Here is a 24781-nt window from a genome sequence, read left to right as displayed (position 1 = left end):
AATCAAGTCGCATAGCTATACCATATTTCTATATCTATGGAGCTCCGCACGCGACCTACAGCGCGGCGAAACAGCGGGAAATGAGATAGAAATAAGCAAGAAAAGATGACAAGGATGCAGATAAAAAAGTTTGTATCGATTGTGCGTTTAAACGGTGTGAAAAGACTCAGGCCAAAAGTCCGTGCGAAGCGCGCGCTTGGGTTATCTAATTGTTAACGTCATTTCTAAACGCTTGATTGATTTTGTATCTAGAAATAGCAAGCACATGCCGAAACGTCGGTTTTGAATAAGAGAATACTCATGTTTTTGTATAGAAATTAAAATATATACGCTCCCCGGACACCAAACTTTGCATAACAGCAAGATCGACTGTTCATGGTAGCCATGACAGCCGAATTTGCACCAGTCTGAGCGCGCGCCTGAATCGCATCAGCATGTGATCAATCATTTATCGCTTTCTTTTCCTTGATGATTAAAACGTAACAATAATAAAACATTGAGAAGGCCCGTATTTCTTGCGGGGCTAATTATCATTATCCCATTGTTGTTATTTCATTAGCGGGCGTAATAAATTGTTGCTAATGAGCCCAAACTTCATTTGTTGGTTGACCCTTGCGCTATCAACAAGCCGACTTTTTGAAGATTTTAAACTCGTACTATTCTTGAGATAAAAGGTAAAAACGAGAAAGGTAAGCAATTTAATTTAGTTGTTGTCTTATGAAGTTGTTGTGAGACGCAAACGCTATACACATTGTTTACAACAACAGTCAAATATTCTTAACACTTGCATAAGTTCATGTGGTTTTCACTGAAAAACGAGTGATAACCCGCAAGAAAACATTGTAGTTTAAGTTGTTTTTAGACGAGTTTTAAAAATTACAATGGTCCCACGGTTTACGAACTCATACCAACATTAACTCGCCACCAACCAACTCGCCACCACGACTGGTTAACTCGCCACCACGACTGGTTAACTCGCCACCACGACTGGTTTACTCGCCACCACGACTGGTTAACTCGCCACCACGACTGGTTAACTCGCCACCACGACTGGTTAACTCGCCACCACGACTGGTTAACTCGCCACCACGACTGGTTAACTCGCCACCACGACTGGTTAACTCGCCACCACGACTGGTTAACTCGCCACCACGACTGGTTAACTCGCCACCACGATTGGTTAACTCGCCACCACGATTGGTTAACTCGCCACCACGACTGGTTAACTCGCCACCACGATTGGTTAACTCGCCACCACGATTGGTTAACTCGCCACCACGATTGGTTAGCTCGCCATCGGTGGTTTCCACATCTCTTCCATCAGACCACATAACACTATTAAAAATTAGTTATCACTTTTAAACAACTTTTGCGAGGCATTTTTAATGTGGATGTTTTGACTGCAAAAATAAATTCACCAAAATAGTTATTTGCAGCACCATCCACATTAGTGGTTTGAAAATACAAACATTCGTTTAATTTTTATTCCAGTTATTGACTTCCAAATGGATTTGGTTACACTGAATTTCCACATTGCACGTGAGCGATTCCAAGACGTCCAGTCTGCTTACATCGCCAAAGCCAACGTCTCAATGCAAAGAGTGCGTACCCAGATCCACGGACACCCTGTGCTATCCTCACTTCTTGGCACCAGCCTGGTGATGTCACTAATCCCGGTGACTCTGATTGATGGGTTCGTGCTTCTTTGTGCCTCGCCCTTCATCATTGGTGGGATGATAATGGCAGCACCCTTTGCTGAGCTCGCTGTGTGCTCTGGCAGCCTTTCTTTGCTTTGGAGCACTAATGGTCATGCTACGCGCCCGCGATAACATCATTCGAATCCAGCACCTCACATACCGCGCACGCGCCGTGCCGATCCTCGGGTTCGTGTCTTACATCTGCGACGCCGCGATATTCATCCCGTCCCTAGTTATAACCAATATCATCAGCACGATCTTTTCACTTGTTGAGCACGTGATCCTAGTGTTTGTCAGCTGCGTAGAGGCAAGTCATTCACGTGCTCGGAGTGTGGTCAACTCATACGTAAGTCTACCACGGGGAGTCATCTACGTTCTCGCGCGTGACTATTGTTGGGTAAGGCCGCTGGATACTATTCGGACGTGGTTACGTCACAACGTAGAGCTACCCGAAATCCTTTGCGATGTAGCTGAGACTGCATTCACAAATGAAGTTACCAAGGTAACGCGTCGATCCTCTCACCGTGTTCACCGGAGACGCAGCAAATCGCATGCGCGTTTGCAGTTTATCTGGTGACTTTTAGTGACTTCTCAGAACCAGTTCTCTGAATATTCAATACTCGGCTTGATCATGTAAACCTCATTTTCTTCTTATTGATAATCTCATTAATAATCTGGAATTAAAGTATGCTATGTAATTTAATCAATAAATGTTACAAAATAGTCTTATTTTCGCACATCCAATGGCGTCAAAAAAGTGGCTTTTAATATAATAATAATATGTATCTTATTTTAACGACACTAGTAAATCGTGCGCTCTGATTGGTCAAAAGGCTCCATTTGTTATCAGAGGATCCACGCACGCTTGGCGTCAACATGAGCGCGCCTTACCGAAACTAGCGTAAGAAAATATAATTGTTATATAAATGAAATAGATCTTATTTTATTCGTGCTTCTGTCATCAAAAAGATGCACGGGAAGACGCAAGCAAACAGGCAAGTTGTTTTAGATCTTCACTCATCCACCCCTCCTCCCCCCTCAAACCACCCTCCCTCATTCCCGCAACCTTCAACCCCTTTAATCTGCGATGATGTAGCAACCAGCGGCCGTAACACACACACTAGGCACACTAGTGGCGTGGATAACATGAACGACGGTAACAAGCGTACTAATGTTCTATATAACACACAGACTAGGCACACTAGTGGCGTGGCTAACAAGAACAACGGTAACAAGCGTACTAAGGTTCTATGTAACACAGACTAGGCACACTAGTGGCGAGGCTAACATGAACAACGGTAACAAGCGTACTAAGGTTCTATGTAACACACAGACTAGGCACACTAGTGGAGTGGCTAACATGAACAACGGTAACAAGCGTACTAAGGTTCTAGATAACACACAGACTAGGCACACTTGTGGCGTGCGTAACATGAACAACGGTAACAAGCGTACTAAGGTTCTATATAACACACAGACTAGGCACACTAGTGGCGTGGGTAACATGAACAACAGTAACAAGCGTACTAAGGTTCTATGTAACACACAGACTAGGCACACTAGTGACGTGGGTAATATGAACAACGGTAACAAGCGTACTAAGGTTCTAGATAACACACAGACTAGGCACACTGGTGGCGTGGGTAACATGAACAACGGTAACAAGCGTACTAAGGTTCTAGATAACACACAGACTAGGCACATAGTGGCGTGGGTAACATGAACAACGGTAACAAGCGTACTAAGGTTCTATATAACACACAGACTAGGCACACTAGTGGCGTGGGTAACATGGACAACGGTAACAAGCGTACTAAGGTTCTATGTAACACACAGACTAGGCACATAGTGGCGTGGGTAACATGAACAACGGTAACAAGCGTACTAAGGTTCTAGATAACACACAGACTAGGCACACTAGTGGCGTGGGTAACATGAACAACGGTAACAAGCGTACTTAGGTCCTAGATAACACACAGACTAGGCACACTAGTGGCGTGGGTAACATGAACAACGGTAACAAGCGTACTAAGGTTCTATGTAACACACAGACTAGGCACACTAGTGGCGTGGTTAACATGAACAACAGTAACAAGCGTACTAAGGTTCTATGTAACACACAGACTAGGTACACTAGTGGCGTGGGTAACATGAACAACGGTAACAAGCGTACTAAGGTTCTATGTAACACACAGACTAGGCACACTAGTGACGTGGGTAACATGAACAACAGTAACAAGCGTACTAAGGTTCTATGTAACACACAGACTAGGCACACTAGTGGCGTGGGTAACATGAACAACAGTAACAAGCGTACTAAGGTTCTATGTAACACACAGACTAGGACAACTAGTGGCGTGGGTAACATGAACAACGGTAACAAGCGTACTAAGGTTCTAGATAACACACAGACTAGGCACACTAGTGGCGTGGGTAACATGAACAACGGTAACAAGCGTACAAAGGTTCTATGTAACACACAGACTAGGCACACTGGTGGCGTGGGTAACATGAACAACGGTAACAAGCGTACTAAGGTTCTAGATAACACACAGACTAGGCACACTAGTGGCATGGGTAACATGAACAACGGTAACAAGCGTACTAAGGTTTTATGTAACACACAGACTATGCACACTAGTGGCGTGGGTAACATGAACAACGGTAACAAGCGTACTAAGGTTCTATGTAACACACAGACTAGGCACACTAGTGACGTGGGTAACATGAACAACAGTAACAAGCGTACTAAGGTTCTATGTAACACACAGACTAGGCACACTAGTGGCATGGGTAACATGAACAACGGTAACAAGCGTACTAAGGTTCTATGTAACACACAGACTAGGCACACTGGTGGCGTGGGTAACATGAACAACAGTAACAAGCGTACTAAGGTTCTAGATAACACACAGACTAGGCACACTAGTGGCGTGGGTAACATAAACAACGGTAACAAGCGTACAAAGGTTCTATGTAACACACAGACTAGGCACACTGGTGGCGTGGGTAACATGAACAACAGTAACAAGCGTACAAAGGTTCTAGATAACACACTAGTGGCGTGGGTAACATGAACAACGGTAACAAGCGTACTAAGGTTTTATGTAACACACAGACTAGGCACACTAGTGGCGTGGGTAACATGAACAACGGTAACAAGCGTACTAAGGTTTTATGTAACACACAGACTATGCACACTAGTGGCGTGGGCAATATGAACAACAGTAACAAGCGTACTAAGGTTCTAGATAACACACAGACTAGGCACACTGGTGGAGTGGGTAACATGAACAACAGTAACAAGCGTACTAAGGTTCTAGATAACACACAGACTAGGCACACTAGTGGCGTGGGTAACATGAACAACGGTAACAAGCGTACTAAGGTTCTAGATTACACACAGACTAGGCACACTAGTGGCGTGGGTAACATGAACAACGGTAACAAGCGTACTAAGGTTCTAGATAACACACAGACTAGGCACACTAGTGGCGTAGGTAACATGAACAACGGTAACAAGCGTACTAAGGTTCTAGATAACACACGGACTAGGCACACTAGTGGCGTGGGTAACATAAACAACGGTAACAAGCGTACTAAGGTTCTAGATAACACACAGACTAGGCACACTGGTGGTGTGGGTAACATGAACAACGGTAACAAGCGTACTAAGGTTCTATGTAACACACAGACTAGGCACACTAGTGGCGTGGATAACATGAACAACGGTAACAAGCGTACTAAGGTTCTATGTAACACACAGACTAGGCACACTAGTGGCGTGGGTAATATGAACAACAGTAACAAGCGTACTAAGGTTCTAGATAACACACAGACTAGGCACACTGGTGAAGTGGGTAACATGAACAACAGTAACAAGCGTACTAAGGTTCTAGATAACACACAGACTAGGCACACTAGTGGCGTGGGTAACATGAACAACGGTAACAAGCGTACTAAGGTTTTATGTAACACACAGACTATGCACACTAGTGGCGTGGGTAATATGAACAACAGTAACAAGCGTACTAAGGTTCTAGATAACACACAGACTAGGCACACTAGTGGCGTGGGTAACATGAACAACGGTAACAAGCGTACTAAGGTTCTAGATAACACACAGACTAGGCACACTGGTGGTGTGGGTAACATGAACAACGGTAACAAGCGTACTAAGGTTCTATGTAACACACAGACTAGGCACACTAGTGGCGTGGATAACATGAACAACGGTAACAAGCGTACTAAGGTTCTATGTAACACACAGACTAGGCACACTAGTGGCGTGGGTAATATGAACAACAGTAACAAGCGTACTAAGGTTCTAGATAACACACAGACTAGGCACACTGGTGGAGTGGGTAACATGAACAACAGTAACAAGCGTACTAAGGTTCTAGATAACACACAGACTAGGCACACTAGTGGCGTGGGTAACATGAACAACGGTAACAAGCGTACTAAGGTTTTATGTAACACACAGACTATGCACACTAGTGGCGTGGGTAATATGAACAACAGTAACAAGCGTACTAAGGTTCTAGATAACACACAGACTAGGCACACTAGTGGCGTGGGTAACATGAACAACGGTAACAAGCGTACTAAGGTTTTATTTAACACATAGACTATGCACACTAGTGGCGTGGGTAATATGAACAACGGTAACAAGCGTACTAAGGTTCTATGTAACACACAGACTAGGCACACTAGTGGCGTGGATAACATGAACAACGGTAACAAGCGTACTAAGGTTCTATGTAACACACAGACTAGGCACACTAGTGGCGTGGGTAATATGAACAACAGTAACAAGCGTACTAAGGTTCTAGATAACACACAGACTAGGCACACTGGTGGAGTGGGTAACATGAACAACAGTAACAAGCGTACTAAGGTTCTATGTAACACACAGACTAGGCACACTAGTGGCGTGGGTAACATGAACAACAGTAACAAGCGTACTAAGGTTCTATGTAACACACAGACTAGGACAACTAGTGGCGTGGGTAACATGAACAACGGTAACAAGCGTACTAAGGTTCTAGATAACACACAGACTAGGCACACTAGTGGCGTGGGTAACATGAACAACGGTAACAAGCGTACAAAGGTTCTATGTAACACACAGACTAGGCACACTGGTGGCGTGGGTAACATGAACAACGGTAACAAGCGTACTAAGGTTCTAGATAACACACAGACTAGGCACACTAGTGGCATGGGTAACATGAACAACGGTAACAAGCGTACTAAGGTTTTATGTAACACACAGACTATGCACACTAGTGGCGTGGGTAACATGAACAACGGTAACAAGCGTACTAAGGTTCTATGTAACACACAGACTAGGCACACTAGTGACGTGGGTAACATGAACAACAGTAACAAGCGTACTAAGGTTCTATGTAACACACAGACTAGGCACACTAGTGGCATGGGTAACATGAACAACGGTAACAAGCGTACTAAGGTTCTATGTAACACACAGACTAGGCACACTGGTGGCGTGGGTAACATGAACAACAGTAACAAGCGTACTAAGGTTCTAGATAACACACAGACTAGGCACACTAGTGGCGTGGGTAACATGAACAACGGTAACAAGCGTACAAAGGTTCTATGTAACACACAGACTAGGCACACTGGTGGCGTGGGTAACATGAACAACAGTAACAAGCGTACAAAGGTTCTAGATAACACACTAGTGGCGTGGGTAACATGAACAACGGTAACAAGCGTACTAAGGTTTTATGTAACACACAGACTAGGCACACTAGTGGCGTGGGTAACATGAACAACGGTAACAGGCGTACTAAGGTTTTATGTAACACACAGACTATGCACACTAGTGGCGTGGGCAATATGAACAACAGTAACAAGCGTACTAAGGTTCTAGATAACACACAGACTAGGCACACTGGTGGAGTGGGTAACATGAACAACAGTAACAAGCGTACTAAGGTTCTAGATAACACACAGACTAGGCACACTAGTGGCGTGGGTAACATGAACAACGGTAACAAGCGTACTAAGGTTCTAGATTACACACAGACTAGGCACACTAGTGGCGTGGGTAACATGAACAACGGTAACAAGCGTACTAAGGTTCTAGATAACACACAGACTAGGCACACTAGTGGCGTAGGTAACATGAACAACGGTAACAAGCGTACTAAGGTTCTAGATAACACACGGACTAGGCACACTAGTGGCGTGGGTAACATGAACAACGGTAACAAGCGTACTAAGGTTCTAGATAACACACAGACTAGGCACACTGGTGGTGTGGGTAACATGAACAACGGTAACAAGCGTACTAAGGTTCTATGTAACACACAGACTAGGCACACTAGTGGCGTGGATAACATGAACAACGGTAACAAGCGTACTAAGGTTCTATGTAACACACAGACTAGGCACACTAGTGGCGTGGGTAATATGAACAACAGTAACAAGCGTACTAAGGTTCTAGATAACACACAGACTAGGCACACTGGTGGAGTGGGTAACATGAACAACAGTAACAAGCGTACTAAGGTTCTAGATAACACACAGACTAGGCACACTAGTGGCGTGGGTAACATGAACAACGGTAACAAGCGTACTAAGGTTTTATGTAACACACAGACTATGCACACTAGTGGCGTGGGTAATATGAACAACAGTAACAAGCGTACTAAGGTTCTAGATAACACACAGACTAGGCACACTAGTGGCGTGGGTAACATGAACAACGGTAACAAGCGTACTAAGGTTTTATGTAACACATAGACTATGCACACTAGTGGCGTGGGTAATATGAACAACGGTAACAAGCGTACTAAGGTTCTATGTAACACACAGACTAGGCACACTAGTGGCGTGGATAACATGAACAACGGTAACAAGCGTACTAAGGTTCTATGTAACACACAGACTAGGCACACTAGTGGCGTGGGTAATATGAACAACAGTAACAAGCGTACTAAGGTTCTAGATAACACACAGACTAGGCACACTGGTGGAGTGGGTAACATGAACAACGGTAACAAGCGTACTAAGGTTCTAGATAACACACAGACTAGGCACACTAGTGGCGTGGGTAACATGAACAACGGTAACAAGCGTACTAAGGTTCTAGATAACACACAGACTAGGCACACTAGTGGCGTGGGTAACATGAACAACGGTAACAAGCGTACTAAGGTTCTAGATAACACACAGACTAGGCACACTAGTGGCGTGGGTAACATGAACAACGGTAACAAGCGTACTAAGGTTCTAGATAACACACAGACTAGGCACACTAGTGGCGTGGGTAACATGAACAACGGTAACAAGCGTACTAAGGTTCTAGATAACACACAGACTAGGCACACTGGTGGCGTGGTTACATGAACAACGGTAACAAGCGTACTAAGGTTCTAGATAACACACAGACTATGCACACTAGTGGCGTGGGTAATATGAACAACAGTAACAAGCGTACTAAGGTTCTAGATAACACACAGACTAGGCACACTGGTGGAGTGGGTAACATGAACAACAGTAACAAGCGTACTAAGGTTCTAGATAACACACAGACTAGGCACACTAGTGGCGTGGGTAACATGAACAACGGTAACAAGCGTACTAAGGTTTTATGTAACACACCGACTATGCACACTAGTGGCGTGGGTAATATGAACAACAGTAACAAGCGTACTGAGGTTCTAGATAACACACAGACTAGGCACACTAGTGGCGTGGGTAACATGAACAACGGTAACAAGCGTACTAAGGTTCTAGATAACACACAGACTAGGCACACTAGTGGCGTGGGTAACATGAACAACGGTAACAAGCGTACTAAGGTTCTAGATAACACACAGACTAGGCACACTAGTGGCGTGGGTAACATGAACAACGGTAACAAGCGTACTAAGGTTCTATGTAACACACAGACAAGGCACACTAGTGGCGTGGGTAACATGAACAACGGTAACAAGCGTACTAAGGTTCTAGATAACACACAGACTAGGCACACTAGTGGCGTGGGTAACATGGACAACGGTAACAAGCGTACTAAGGTTCTATGTAACACACAGACTAGGCACACTAGTGGCGTGGGTAACATGAACAACAGTAACAAGCGTACTTAGGTTCTATGTAACACACAGACTAGGCACACTAGTGGCGTGGTTACATGAACAACGGTAACAAGCGTACTAAGGTTCTATGTAACACACAGACTATGCACACTAGTGGCGTGGGTAATATGAACAACAGTAACAAGCGTACTAAGGTTCTAGATAACACACAGACTAGGCACACTGGTGGAGTGGGTAACATGAACAACAGTAACAAGCGTACTAAGGTTCTAGATAACACACAGACTAGGCACACTAGTGGCGTGGGTAACATGAACAACGGTAACAAGCGTACTAAGGTTTTATGTAACACACCGACTATGCACACTAGTGGCGTGGGTAATATGAACAACAGTAACAAGCGTACTAAGGTTCTAGATAACACACAGACTAGGCACACTAGTGGCGTGGGTAACATGAACAACGGTAACAAGCGTACTAAGGTTCTAGATAACACACAGACTAGGCACACTAGTGGCGTGGGTAACATGAACAACGGTAACAAGCGTACTAAGGTTCTAGATAACACACAGACTAGGCACACTGGTGGTGTGGGTAACATAAACAACGGTAACAAGCGTACTAAGGTTCTATGTAACACACAGACTAGGCACACTAGTGGCGTGGGTAACATGAACAACGGTAACAAGCGTACTAAGGTTTAAGATAACACACAGACTAGGCACACTAGTGGCGTGGGTAACATGAACAACAGTAACAAGCGTACTAAGGTTCTATGTAACACACAGATTAGACACACTAGTGGCGTGGATAACATGAACAACAGTAACAAGCGTACTAAGGTTTTATGTAACACACAGACTAGACACACTAGTGGCGTGGGTAACATGAACAACAGTAACAAGCGTACTTAGTTCTAGATAACACAGACTAGACACACTAGTGGCGTGGGTAACATGAACAACGGTAACAAGCGTACTTAGTTCTAGATAACACACAGACTAGGCCATTTAGACAAGGCATGGTATGAATGATTTATTCAGTTTCTTGAGCATTTTAATGTGTAACTTTAATAGCTCATAAAAACTATACTCTTTAACCATTACTTCTACTTGACGATTGTCTTATGAATACTCGCGAGTATTAGTTAATGCAACATCTATAAAATTGTTTCAACTAGACATGGTACGGGTTGGTTGATAAGAGCGTTACCGTAGGTAAATAAAAGTTATCAAATCGTAACGTGCGAAATAATCAATGCAAGTTCCAGCTTGTTAGCTTTTTTTTGTAGCTTGTGTAATATTGCTTGTTACTACTGGTCATGCCAGGGCTTGCTTTTTTTTGGTAGCACCGGCAGCTTGTTCATCTTGTGGCAGCGCTCTGTATATAGGTTTCTTCTCTTCAATCCGCGATGCAAAAAGAAGAACTGGTGCAGCCCAGGTGAAGGTTTGCTCGGCCGCCATGGTGTTGTATTCGGCCGACATCCTCTCATCTGGGCTGTACATCAATTTGCACCTCTCGTCCGTGTGGTTTTTGATATGAAGGCAGGCGATCACCTTCACTATCAACGACCAGAGTCGGTCTAGTGGGGCAGGGAAGGGGAGTGGCTCCTTCGCCACTTTATTCATGCCATCCACGTGGCACATGTTATTTCATACGCCACGATGGTTCTCCGCATTCGTTCCTCGACTTCCTTGTGTGGCATCCCACTTTCAACAAGATACATGGCCAGAACCAGAAAGGCCTGTGTTGGAGACTCCGACCTAAAAATATGGAAAGCGGTAATCAAGATTTACGTGGGCGTGTAATGCTGACCATCAAGACAATAAAAGCAACGACTAAACTTAACATTTGAATAAGAACAGTATATTTTGATTTAGAGGATCAAAGGAATTTCCTGAATTTCAATATGTCAGAATTTTCAGCCAGAGATGTTATTTATTAAATAAACCCCTTCTGGCGGCTGGGTTATCGGCGGATAATGTCCAAGGATGAGAAATGGTAGGAAAAATGAACAGACCGACTCTGCCTTTATCGACTGAAATTTGTCCTGTGAAAATGTGCACGTGACCCGTATTGACCAATGAGCGCGTGTGAAAATTCATCACTGGGATATGAACTGTGGTATATCTTCATACCCTTGAGATCTTGCAAAGTGGCCGCTCAATAGAGATCGGCCGCTTAATGGAGTTACCACGTTATAACTATACCGTTAAATATATATAACATACCATCAAAAGTGTGGTTAAGTGCACAGAGTATGACGACCGATACAAAATTAAAAACTAATCCTGATGTGGCATTTATCGTTTTAAAAGTTATCTTATATTTTTCTTAGCATGTTTCTGTTTTCTGGCCTTTTATTATCAGAGGTAAAATACTTAACTATTAGACCTCGCGGCCGATTGGACTATGATTCAATAGACCATGAGGCCTTAGGCCAAATGTATAGTTATTAAGTTAAAAAACAGTTCTAGTTCTCGTTGTGCTGTTTGAATTTTCTGTAAAGAATAATAAAAAGAACAAATGAGCTTACGTCAAGCATTCGTAATTACCTGTATAGAGGTTGCCAGTATGTTGCCTCCACCACTGACAACAAAGAATATTCCACGAGACCACGAGTGGAGTGTGATTTCCCCCCGGTGTCTTTGTTGCACTTCTCAGCTTCAAGTTCCTTGCACTTTAAAAAGGCAGCATTGGTTCTTAGGAACGCTGCAGTACCTGAAGGAAAAAATATGATACAATTATGCTTCTGTGGCATTCTATTATTATCTAATCCAGTATCTAAAGAGTTTAAGCCATTTCAATACAGTAGATAATATGTACATTCCTTCCCTCCAATGCCTGTCACATCTAGTAACTTTTAAAATCGCTCTTTTTATAATAGCTTTTTCATATATACTTTTCTTTCTTTTCTTTAGCTTCCTTAAATTATGACAGGTAACTAAAGGATTTAATTTTAATTTGTTTTTTTGCCCTCCCTTTAGAAAATTCCAATCAGGACCCTATTAACACTAATGTTACTAACTAAATATTTTCTTTAAAAAAATATATGGTAGATTACATAAGATAAGAGTGATTTTGATTAACTTCTTCAACGATCAAACATTTTTGGAGTTGTCATCCAAAGGCATAAACAGTTGAAAATCGGTCAAACTATAAAAATGGTCTATTTCTAGAGTAGACCTTTCCAAGTTTTATTTTATTTTCCATTTAGGCCATTGAGTGAAAATCTATCACAACAGCTGGAAAGAGCACCTCAAAATTAGTAAAATCTCCAAGTTTGAAGGTATAATCTTTTAAAACAGCAAAGGTTTCAAATTATATTAACGTCATAGGTTTGGTAACCGAGCCTCATAAATTTGCATAGGCAATGGAGATTTTACTAATTTTGAGGTGAACTACTCTTCTTATCATTACCATTTGATGATTACATCAGGAATATTTACCTTGAAAGGATGCTGCATTGATTTATGTTGTTTTTGAAACAGTTCTAAAGCGCAATACATACTGTACTTTGCTGTATGTTGATGATTGACCGGAACCTACAAATCAAATAAGACTATAAGTATATGTGTATTTCAATAACAATAATTATCTGTTGATATTGGAAAAAAAATTTATGCATTACTTCAGTTATATTGAGGGAACGAATGTAAAAAGTCACCATAAAGGCTATTTTTCTACCTTTAATCTATTCATTCCCCATGTTCCCTACTGTACTGTTGGTTTGCAGTACACAATTACTGTACCAGAAAAGTAAAAATTACGTTTACAACTGGTAGGGCATACTTTGTTTCCTTTTGCCCAAACCACATTCAAACTGCATTGACTCTGAACATGATATCTGCCATTATCAGGACCACAATAGGTAAAAATAATAGCTCTGACTTTTATTCATGTATTAGACAATATTAATTTCATTTATTAAATTGTACCTTCTACATTAGCACAGTATTTCAGGAACTCATGGAGACCATCAGGAAGTCCCGCTTCTTTTGCCTCTGTGCAGTGTTTATTACAGAAAGCCTCAGGAGACACTGGACAAAGACTTGGGTGTATATGGAGGGGAAGTGCCCTTTATTGTTGATTGGCACCTGCCACATACAGTGTGCATATTTGAGCTTCCAATTGCCATCGGCAACACAGAGTGCCCCGCATCCTGAACATTCAAATATTATATATAAGTTTGAGTAACTACGGTTTCAGTACAACTGTGACATACAGACAATAGGCACCCTCATAGGCTAAGTATTAAGTAAAGAAACAATGGCAGTATCCAAGTTTAAATATATACAAAATGTTGGACATAAATTTCAGTCATTTATCCAGGTTAAAATTCTGATTATTTTACAGCCAAATCCGTTGTTGTGCAACCTCAGCAAATTCAAAATCCTAGTCTCGTTTGAGAATAGCTCATAGTCAGATACGAGCGTTTGGTTTGATTGACAATGTGCTATTCTGAAACGAAAAAAGGAAATTTGGATTTTGAAGGTTGCACACTTTTGATTAACTTTTGTCTTACATGTACATAGTTTGTCATACAATATTTTATTCAACAGTGTTGAAGTGTCACTCATCAATCATGTCTCATACCAACATCACAACATTGGCCGTAACTAGGCAGGTTTTCAAACAATGGAATCGAGCGTTGTTTCACTCCCTATTTTATATAGAACCTAAATACGAAGTTAGGTTCGGAGAGCGTTTGGGCTAGTCACGAACACTCAAGAGGCTATGGTTACTCAGTACCGTTCAAATGTTTCGAGAGTTAAAAACAACGATAGCGTGGGTTTTTAGACAAGAGAAATAGAAATATAACGAGAAAGGATTTCGCTTAATCGCGATGCAGGAGACATTTAGCACAAAGGTTAGAGATATTTTATTCGCTGAATACAATATTCAACACAAATTGAGAATGCATTTTTGTTTATTAAAAAATCGCTGACAAAGTATCCTAATTCCCGTGCAGGGACGTTTTCACTTCATACCCAAGCGCATAAAAATTGTAATAAAGAACAAAGGAGGCCACTCTTGCTATTGATTTTTCGTATTCACACACTACCATAAAGTATTTTCATTATATGCAACACTTGTCATGCTGCTGTTTTGTAAAACGTGTTGTTTATTCAATTAAAAAAGTGCACGAACTTTTGATCCACCCTGTAATTCTGCATTTCAAAACGCATCACACAAACAAAACAATATTTTGTTGCTTTCCCACCCTCGGCATGTTCTGAGCTTGTTCTTCTTGAAATCTCAGGCTGGAATTTCTTACAAAAAAATTCTTATGAAAAACCTGGTTGGTTCATTTTTTTTCTTTGTTATTCTTCTATGAACAAAAAGGGGGATTTGTTTTATGGCATTACTTGTATATATATTTTTTTCGCGTTCAGTCATGCACTATCGCTCGTTACAGTTGCGCTGAATATCTTTGAAAATTGGTTGCTTTGAGAAATTGAAATAAGAATCAATCTTTTATGGGGAAACCATTATCGTAGTGTCTTCTTCATTATTCCCATCAAAACCAGACGTTAAATTCTTATACCAAGAGAAAATTAACTATATGAATTAAAGCACTTTGCATTCATTGGGTCACATTAGATGTACGCCCCAATTCAAGGGTCTATTTTTCAACCATATCTCTTGACTGTCTATTTTTCTATACCGCTATATTGCAGTGTTCAAGCAGATGATTTTAGATGTTATTAAGTATAGGTACTATGCTTTACAAGATCACCGAACAGTTTAATAGGGTATATGTCAATATAATCCACAAATTCTCAAACGATGACAAATAATACAACGCGCTCTCCCAAGTGGCTTTTTGTCTTTAAAGGGATTCTTTGCTTCTTACGAGCAAAAAAAGGAAGAGCCATTTATCAACCCTTGTCAACTCTTCGTGTATTTAAGGGGGCTCATCGTATTACCACCAATCAACATAGAGCAAATATCACTCTGGCGTTTAAGAGAGAATTTTACCGAGTTATCAAGGGGCATTTGCTCATTGGCTTTACTGTTTCACGCCACTCAAACTTGTTAACTGACAGCTGGCATTGATGATAATTGTTTATAGACACATAAAGAAGTGGTTCCCTTTGCCTTTCACTGGTATCAGTCAATCTTGAGGCAAATGCAAATGCTGAAAAAGCCTTAATTTTTAGCAAGATAAGAGCTCTCTTTATACTCGCATTCGACTGTGACCCAAGCTTTTGTGAGCTGACTATGAAAGCGTCGGTTTGACGAAAATTGTGGATTAATCCGCATTTATCCCCCTTATCGTGTGCGTCAGGTATTCACTTCGCCGGCACTAACCGCCTGTTTGCCTAACGAAGATACATTTTTCTGATGGAAATTCCATTTTCTAAAACCCAAGCCAGGATAGTATACGGTATGTTCTTGTGTAAACAATTTACAAGACGTTTTAACAAGATACTAAAACGTTAAGCGTTTCGCGTTCTTTTCAAAAAGGCAGTTTTTCCAAAAATTTTGCCGTGAGATATTCCTAATAACTTTTTAGCATTGCTTGTTTTCATTATTTTTATTAGCGCAGTATGATTTGGTAGTGGTAGTGATTTTTTTAAGCAATTTGTCGTTGCAATTCATTTGGTTTTATTAGAAGTACCGCAACTTTTTATTTTCTTTACAATATTTATCATCTTACATGGGATAATTTGCGCATTCTAATTCTCGCAATCATCTCACAGACAACACTGAGAAATTCCATGGTAAACAAGTTTTTATCACCTGGCGTCAACACTAAGCGCGTGAAGAGAACGACGTGAAAAGCGCCACAATGAACAATACCAGCACAGTGTTAATACCACGAATAGTAAGGTCCAACCTTCTTAGTCAAGAAACAGAGCTGGCCATCTACTACCTTACTCTCTTCATCGGAGTCACAGGAAACTTCCTGGTCTTTCTATCGATTGCAATGAGAGGACTACGCCTTGTGAGACCGAATGACATCTTCATTTTGAATCTCGCCGCCTCGGATCTCCTCATGCTAGTCGTATTCATACCATTTAGTATCCACATACGAGTAGCAGTATTCAACCCCAGTGTATTTATATGCAAGTGCATGGCTCCAGTAATTACAGTCGCTCTCGGTGGAGCTGTCTTTACACTGACTGTGATGGCCCTTCATCGCTGGCAGATGATTGTCAATCCATTCCAACGAGATATTACCAACCGGACGGCGTGCATCCTGGTCAGCGGAATCTGGGTGCTGAGTCTAGCCCTGGCGGTACCCAAGATCCTTTTCGCCACGCCTTGGGAATATAAACGTATCTGCATAATCCGATGGCCATCTAAAGATTACGTGAGCGCGTACACGGTTGCGTTATTCGTGATTCGATTCGTGATTCCATTCACGCTTATCGTGTTCTCGTATGTTCGGATGGGAATTTCTCTCTCACGAACACATGCGCCACGCTTCCGAAAAGACTCAAGAGGGAACATTCTGAATCTCACAAACCGCCGCGAGAATTTCGAAGTGATTAGGACACTCACCGTGATTGTCGTGTTGTTTTTTGTGTGCATGTTTCCTTATCGCGTATCACTACTTCTTCAGATGTTTGGCCATAGCAAGAATGTTATCGTTTCTCAAGTATACCGTGCGTCTGCCCTTGCCACTGTTTTTCATTCTTGTGTGAATCCGTTGATTTACTGCGCCGTGTTGTCGAGATTTCGAGATGACTTTTTTAGAATCGGCAAATTCATCTTTTGTATGGGTGGATGCAGGAGAAAGGCGAATCGGCCCCTTGCAGGGGAGGGGATGAAGATATTGCAGAGCGCAGAGAGTGATGGCAGTGGTGACACCCTACAACAAACGACTAGTATTTAAAACGTACCAAAGGCAGAAAGGTAAAGATATATGTGTATTGGATGTTGTTGGTGTGAAGATGGGTGATGGCAATGGCGATGGCGATGCATAATCCGAGAATACACTACAAGTAAGTATTGACGAAACACATGTCCAGCACACTACATTGCTGGGAGTCCAGCTGGACACTGGACAAAACACGTCGAGAAGATAGTCAAGAAAATATAAAATTATTGTTGTCGTTGTTTTTGTTGTTGTTAAAACGAACAAAAATCTCTAATAACTCTTAGTCAAAGATCTGCAATGTGTAGTTCCATAAAATATATGTCGGAGGTATGACCCCCCACCCTCTGAAATCTCCAACCGCCTGGAAAAATAAATACAGTAACTGTTAAGGAAAAAAGGGCGTTTTACCCCCCTCCCCCTCCTCTCTGTAAATTCCTGGGCGTTTGAACCCCCCACCCCCAAATTCCCTCAATGGGGGGTATGGATATTTTCTGGAACTACACAATAATAATTAGGGATCTTCAATAATAATCAAAGGTGGTCAACACTTCTGTTTGACGCAAGAGTGTTTTTTAGTGTTTTGAGACTTGTCGGGGTGGCCATGTAGTATGGTAACTTTCGGAGACACCTAGCTGCTGTAGCAAAACAAACAAGATATAGAACTAGACGCAAATTAAGGAAGATGAATACTAAAAGTAGACAGGCGTCAATTTGTCAAAACAATGTAAACTACTAATTTTATTCGACTCATTCTAATTAAAATGTGACAAGCTTCAAATCTTTCATTCTGGTTATCTGGCACGAAGTTCTTGCCGAATCAAGAAAAAAGTTGTTTTACCGACAGCCAAATAGGCATAGGCAAGGTCATATATTACGGACATGCGCGCAGAAACCTGCTCTTCGCACACATTTCTATAATTCAAACATTTGACACAATACGATGTATGTGCTCCCTCGATCAATATAACAACATGCGTCACAAATCCCTTGCTTGCGTCATTGCTTGCTTACATGCTTGCTTGCGTCACTGCTTGCTTACATGCTAGCTTGCGCCATTGCTTACTTTACATGCTAGCTTGCGTCATTGCTTACTTACATGCTAGCTTGCGTCATTGCTTACTTTACATGCTAGCTTGCGTCATTGCTTGCTTACATGCTTGCTTGCGTCATTGCTTACTTTACATGCTAGCTTGCGTCATTGCTTGCTTACATGCTTGCTTGCGCCATTGCTTGCTTACATGCTAGCTTGCATCATTGCTTGCTTACATGCTAGCTTGCGTCATTGCTTGCTTACATGCTAGCTTGCGTCATTGCTTGCTTACATGCTAGCTTGCGTCATTGCTTGCTTACATGCTTGCTTGCGCCATTGCTTACTTTACATGCTAGCTTGCGTCATTGCTTACTTTACATGCTAGCTTGCGCCATTGCTTACATTACATGCTAGCTTGCGTCATTGCTTGCTTACATGCTAGCTTGCGTCATTGCTTGCTTACATGCTAGCTTGCGTCATTGCTTGCTTTACATGCTTGCTTGCGTCATTGATTACTTACATGCTTGCTTGCGTCATTGCTTGCTTACATGCTAGCTTGCGCCATTGCTTACTTTACATGCTTGCTTGCGTCATTGCTTACTTTACATGCTAGCTTGCGCCATTGCTTACTTTACATGCTTGCTTGCGCCATTGCTTACTTTACATGCTTGCTTGCGTCATTGCTTACTTTACATGCTAGCTTGCGCCATTGCTTACTTTACATGCTTGCTTGCGCCATTGCTTACTTTACATGCTTGCTTGCGTCATTGCTTACTTTACATGCTAGCTTGCGCCATTGCTTACTTTACATGCTAGCTTGCGTCATTGCTTGCTTACATGCTTGCTTGCGTCATTGCTTACTTTACATGCTAGCTTGCGCCATTGCTTACTTTACATGCTAGCTTGCGCCATTGCTTGCTTTACATGCTTGCTTGCGTTCTTTTTTAAGAACGTTGCTACCTTCTTGTAACGGCAACAGCACAGTAACATCAGGAGATATCTGGGGAGGAAATCATGATGAGTGACGACGATGATGATGATGACGTTGCTGGTGGTGTGATGATGATGATGTTGATAAAGATGATGGTGATGATGATGATGATGATGGTGATGATGATAATGATTATGATGATGACGACGATGATGATGATGATAATGATGTTTATGATGGTAGTTAAGTAGTGATGATCGTAAACGATGATAGTGGTGACGATGATGGTGATTGCTTTTGCTGATTCACCCTGACAGCTTTATAATGAAATTTCCACGTTTATATCACCTACCTTTGATATTCCTTGCAGAACTGACGCGTTAGCACTCCGTAGACCATCGGATTAAGGCAGCTATGAATATACTGAAGCATTGGGGAATACCTGAGTACGACAGAAAATAATACTTTTCATCAGTGTCTTCTTTATCTAGAACTTGTCAGGCGCGTAACTATCCCTCCCTATCTTGGGCCCCCCCCTGGCCAATCCTGCCCCCCCCCCCCACCGGCAAATTTTGTCCATCTCCCTCCCCGCCCCTGGTAAATCTTGGCCCTCCACCCCTCCCCCCTCCCCCCTCCCCGCCCCCGGCAAATCTTGGCCCTCTCCCTCCACTCGGCAAATCTTGGCCTTCTCCCCCTCTTCAAATTTTGGCTCTCTCCCTCCCCCTAATATATATAGTATAACCCCTAATAAAATTATTGAACGAAATCAATGATAAGCAAAGTTTTGGTTTGGAGCTCCGCTTTAAGGCAGTGCCTAAATCTATAAATTACCTCGATAATGCCTGCCCTTGCGTTCTTCTCGTCTCATCGCCAAAGAAGATCATAAGACCCGCTAACTCGTGGGGAAGCATGCAGATGGCAAAGAGGAGCACGATGACGGCCACTATCTTGATGATTTGATTATTTTCTTTCCTCTTTGAGCGAATGATAATGTGTCTATTCTCATCTAGCATGGACCCGGGGACCTGGGCACGAGAAACAGAGTTTTGAAACATGCACCATGGGTAATATATCAACACAAGGTTGAAATAGTATGTTTTACGTGAAAACAGAGTAGCTTCGCTGACGTTTTGAGCGTTAGCCCTTCGTACAGTGCTCAAAACGTCAGCGAAACTATCCTGAGGCGTAAAACATGTCGTTTCAACCTTGTATTGATTCCGTACCGGATTCCACCACGCCTACGCAGACCACCTAGTCATTCTACAGCTTATCTGTAGTCTTTCTAGTCAAACCACCTAGTCATTCTACAGCTTATCTGACTGTAGTCTTTCTAGTCACCTTGTCATTCTACAGCTTGTCTGAAGTCTTTCTAGCCACCTAGTCATTCTACAGCTTATCTGTAGTCTTTCTAGTCATACATCATTGATCGAACAATTTACTCCGTGTATACCCAGGTCCGTACCCAGGGGGGTGCAAGGGGTGCGAACGCCCCACCCCCACAACGGCCAAAGGTCCACTTTCGGTTCTCAATAGACGTACTAATTATTTGTGACAAAACTATTAAGCATCAGCTAGATCACTCTGGTAAGTAGCCAAATCCGTCAATAAACGTCCCCGGTACCGGGTTTGATTCCCGGTTTCGACGTGAGTTGAGTTTGTTGCTTTTACCGAATGTATTAGCCGAGAGTTTTCCCTAGATTTTTTTTTTCAACAACAACAAGCAAATCAGGTCCTGTTTTCCCGGCCTAGGCGAATCGTGGTTCTTTTTAACGCCTTTATCCATTTGCCTTTAATACTCAAAAATGAAAAAAAAAATGTGGTTAAATAGTACATAATTATTTTGTAGCCAATGAGTTGTCAATAACTTGAACTTTTTTTAAGTTTGTTTTTATTTTTGATCTAATAAAAGGGAAAAGGGGAGAATTTTCCTATTTCCAATTTCATTATGTCTTCCTGGTTATGATTTTTTTTCTGCCCACCCTCATTTTTAGCTTTTCTGGAGCTTTTTGTTATCATGTAGTTATGTCAGATTCTGAGACTTTGTTTTAATTATCTATAATTTGCTTCTTCGTGTAATTATTTGATACTTCTGGGGACGGGGATGGGGGGATGGTTCTCGCTAATATTATCATTTTTCTTGCCCATTTATCCCCACCCACCTAGCTGTTAAGTTGCTTTCTGAAGTGCGTGTTGTTGTAAGGAATAGTAATCTCAGATTCTGACGCTTTACGTAAAGAGTTAAATCCTTTGCCATTTTTTAACATCGCAAAACAAACTCTACTCTTATTCGAATTTTGTGACACTACATTTGGTTTTATTTCGAATACACTCTTTTTTATAAGAACGTCTAATTTTCAGTTGAGGCTGGGCCGTTCTTATTTTTGGAGCATTTTAAGGCTGAATATGTTCGTAACGATGTTCTTAAATTTTAGTGTATATAAGAATACAATACCCAATTAATTATTAGAAAGAGAATTACACTAATGAACAATAGCAATAATAGGGTTGTTGCTATGAGCAGAATTTGATTCTGCATTTTTAGAACGCATCAGGGCTAAAAAAGAATTTTTTTCTGTTTTCTGAGCCTCAGCACGTTCTTAGCATGTTCTTAAAATTTTTGTGAAAACTCAGGCTGGATGTTCATATAAAAAGGTTCTTATAAAAATGAGTGTAATAAAACATCTTACCACCTTTTCTTATCATAGACTTTCTTACGCTAGAGAAATTTATTTTATCTTGTAGAATCGATCGATTTTCCTAGAGTAATTCAAGCGGATTTAGTTCGCTACTGAAATCTTACAACTAAATCTTAATTGCATCGTCTTTTGCATCATCTTTTGCGGCAGCAAAAGGTACGTCAGATAAGATAGGGCCATAATCTTAAAGTGGAAAAAACATACGTGCTGAAGCTGACATATGTGAGTGAAATTTCAATCTGCGAAAAAGTCAGTTAAAAAAAACGTTTTAAAAGCTTCAAATCTTGACTGTAAGATCACTCTGTATCAATGTTATTCCCACGCATCCCGGATAATACGATAGAAGGACACGGATATCCCTCGGGGAGTTTTGTTTTTCGCTCAAGGAATCGGAAAAATGACAAACGAGACAATTAGGTAAGGAAATAAGCTCGGAAAATACAAACGTTTTCGGCCTTTTTTGCCTTTAAAGTGTATTCCGGTTAAAGAATGACCGACAAAAGGCGTCTAATTATCTTATTTACGTTTTCATAATAAACATTATTTTGGATAATTCTTTTCTATATTAAGGCGAAATTTTAAAACGCCCAAGTACTACAGAGTTATATACAAATTTATGTAACCATTTCACCTAATTCCAAAAGATCAAAACCGGAATGAAAACTGGAAAAAATTATTACAATTTTAAAATTAATTTTAATCCTTCAAAAAAAGTGGATGTCTTTGCAAGAACAATGGAATCGCCATAAAAAAACAGCTGATAAATTGAAAATATACTTCATATATCGGCCTTTATAGGTGCAACCTAATTTTAACGATATCGGATGAATAAAATGCATTGTAAAACATAATAGTTGATAATAATGATAATAATAATTATAATGTTTCTATTTTGTCCATCTCCCACATCCCATCCCTCCTGCGTCCTACCTGTCTTTGGATGAGTCTTCTGATGATCTGACTATACGCGCCCGCAATAACACAAAGCGGTATCATGTACTGGAGCAAAAACAGCGCGACGGTGTAGAACTTGGAGCTCTCCAAGCTCCAATTCTCGCGACAGCCTTCCTCAGAAATCTCCGTGACGACCATGAGTGGAAATACGGGCACAAAAGACAGGCCCCATATGCCTACAGCCCAGTAAATAGCCTGCCTTTCTGTTAGGTTAACCTTTAACGGGTTAAGTATCCCATGGCACCGATGCATCGCCATCGCGCAAAGAGTAAAGACTGAAGCGAAGAACGTTACTGTAATTGTGGGCCAGACGAACTTGCAGTACCCAACCGAGTAGACAAGATTGCCAATGAAGTTGGGCGTGTTTACAGCGAGGGAGAGGATTAAGAATGTCAGGTCTGAGATGGAGAGATTCATAATAAAAATATCACTTACGGTACGCGAGCCTTTTCCGAACACGACTAGAAGAACTAGTCCGTTTCCTACCACACCAAGTACAAGGGTAACGGCGAATATTGCCATAGCTATTTGGGACTCGAGGTCTTGTGCCTTGCTCGGTGGTGTGGTTAGATTAGAGCTATTCATTTTTACAGCTGTTTTGGCTAGCAGGAAATAAACACTGAAATAAATACTGTCTTTAGGAACAAACCTCCGGCCAGATTATGTATATTATGTTTGTCTATTTTTATACCTTTCTCTTCTGACCTATCCCTCTCCTTTTGACTCTTGTCGACTTGCTTTTCTATTCTCCACTTTCTTTCGTCGTTTTCTCTCTCTCTCTCTCTCTCTCTCTCTCTCTCTCTCTCTCTCTCTCTCTCTCTTTCCTTCTCCTTAATTTCTTCTTGATGGTCTTTTCTCTTCACACTTTTTTTTTCTGCTACGAGCTCTTTTTTCTATCGTCCTTCTTCTAAATCCAAACCGGCACTTCTTTGTTTCGCAACTCAGAACGAAGTGTTGATCGTAGATATCCTTTCCTCTGAGACATTTAACAGTCTCTCCGCGTGTTGCCCAAACTTGGACGAAGTCGCTACCTTTGTCGGAAACAAGCTTTAAAAATATCCCTTACAGTTCTTCGATTACTTTGCCTTCAGTATTTCTACAGTCTTCGTCTGCGGGAGACCGGAAAAAGGATCCAAAGAAGTTGTCTTTGATCGCGAGCGAACGCAGACTTGCACCAGGTGGCACTTTCTGATTTAGGTTTGATTACAGAGAAGAATTTGACTATTTAAAAACGTGCTAGTAAGGGGAACGGCCGCGAAATGCACTTAATTGAATCAACTTGTGCCTTTTATCGCTACTCGCGTATCAACGTCATTAAGGGTTCCTCTGGCACTGACAGCCAATCAGAGCACACTTAGTCCCAACGTCCCTCGCGGTTGTTTTGGGCTGACTGGAAGCTATCAAAACATCAGTTCTCTTGTACTCATTAAGAGGGAAAATCTTGTGGCATTTCCGCCCATACCGTTAAAACAGGAAAAATGAACAAAGCTAAAATCATGGTAAGTATACTTGCGATACGTAACATTTGCTCCAGACATTCGATATTTTCCTGATAAGATTCTATTCT

General features: G+C 41.6%; 2 protein-coding genes and 2 long non-coding RNA genes across 4 annotated transcripts; 2 read left to right on the top strand and 2 right to left on the bottom strand.

The window, feature by feature from the left end:
- The first annotated feature begins 559 nt into the window (after positions 1-559).
- On the top strand, positions 560-2524 carry LOC116601372. The gene is made up of 2 exons (XR_004289981.2): positions 560-689; positions 1492-2524. It is a non-coding gene; the product is annotated as an uncharacterized LOC116601372 (long non-coding RNA).
- Positions 2525-10781: 8257 nt separating this feature from the next.
- Positions 10782-13878, bottom strand: LOC5517680. The gene is made up of 4 exons (XR_007308112.1): positions 13711-13878; positions 13222-13317; positions 12328-12493; positions 10782-11535 (listed from the first exon to the last, which is right to left on the bottom strand). It is a non-coding gene; the product is annotated as an uncharacterized LOC5517680 (long non-coding RNA).
- A 1974-nt stretch (positions 13879-15852) lies between these two features.
- On the top strand, positions 15853-20035 carry LOC5517615 (neuropeptide FF receptor 2). Its single transcript, XM_001637643.3, has 3 exons — positions 15853-16163; positions 16480-17638; positions 19935-20035. Exon 2 carries the CDS (start codon positions 16569-16571, stop codon positions 17616-17618), a length of 1050 nt encoding a protein of 349 aa, XP_001637693.1. The 5' UTR covers positions 15853-16163; positions 16480-16568; the 3' UTR covers positions 17619-17638; positions 19935-20035.
- LOC5517679 (galanin receptor 2a) lies at positions 19525-24492 on the bottom strand. Its single transcript, XM_032362171.2, has 4 exons — positions 23191-24492; positions 20396-20589; positions 19917-20006; positions 19525-19633 (listed from the first exon to the last, which is right to left on the bottom strand). The coding sequence occupies exons 1-4, from the start codon at positions 23797-23799 to the stop codon at positions 19525-19527; spliced, it is 1002 nt and encodes a 333-aa protein (XP_032218062.2). The 5' UTR covers positions 23800-24492.
- Between the last annotated feature and the right edge of the window lie 289 nt (positions 24493-24781).

Source organism: Nematostella vectensis, chromosome 5 (assembly GCF_932526225.1).
Source record: "Nematostella vectensis chromosome 5, jaNemVect1.1, whole genome shotgun sequence".
NCBI classification, from domain to species: Eukaryota; Metazoa; Cnidaria; class Anthozoa; order Actiniaria; family Edwardsiidae; genus Nematostella; species Nematostella vectensis.
The sequence above is the reverse complement of the archived record's forward strand: the minus strand, read 5'-3'. Positions and strand labels throughout refer to the sequence as shown.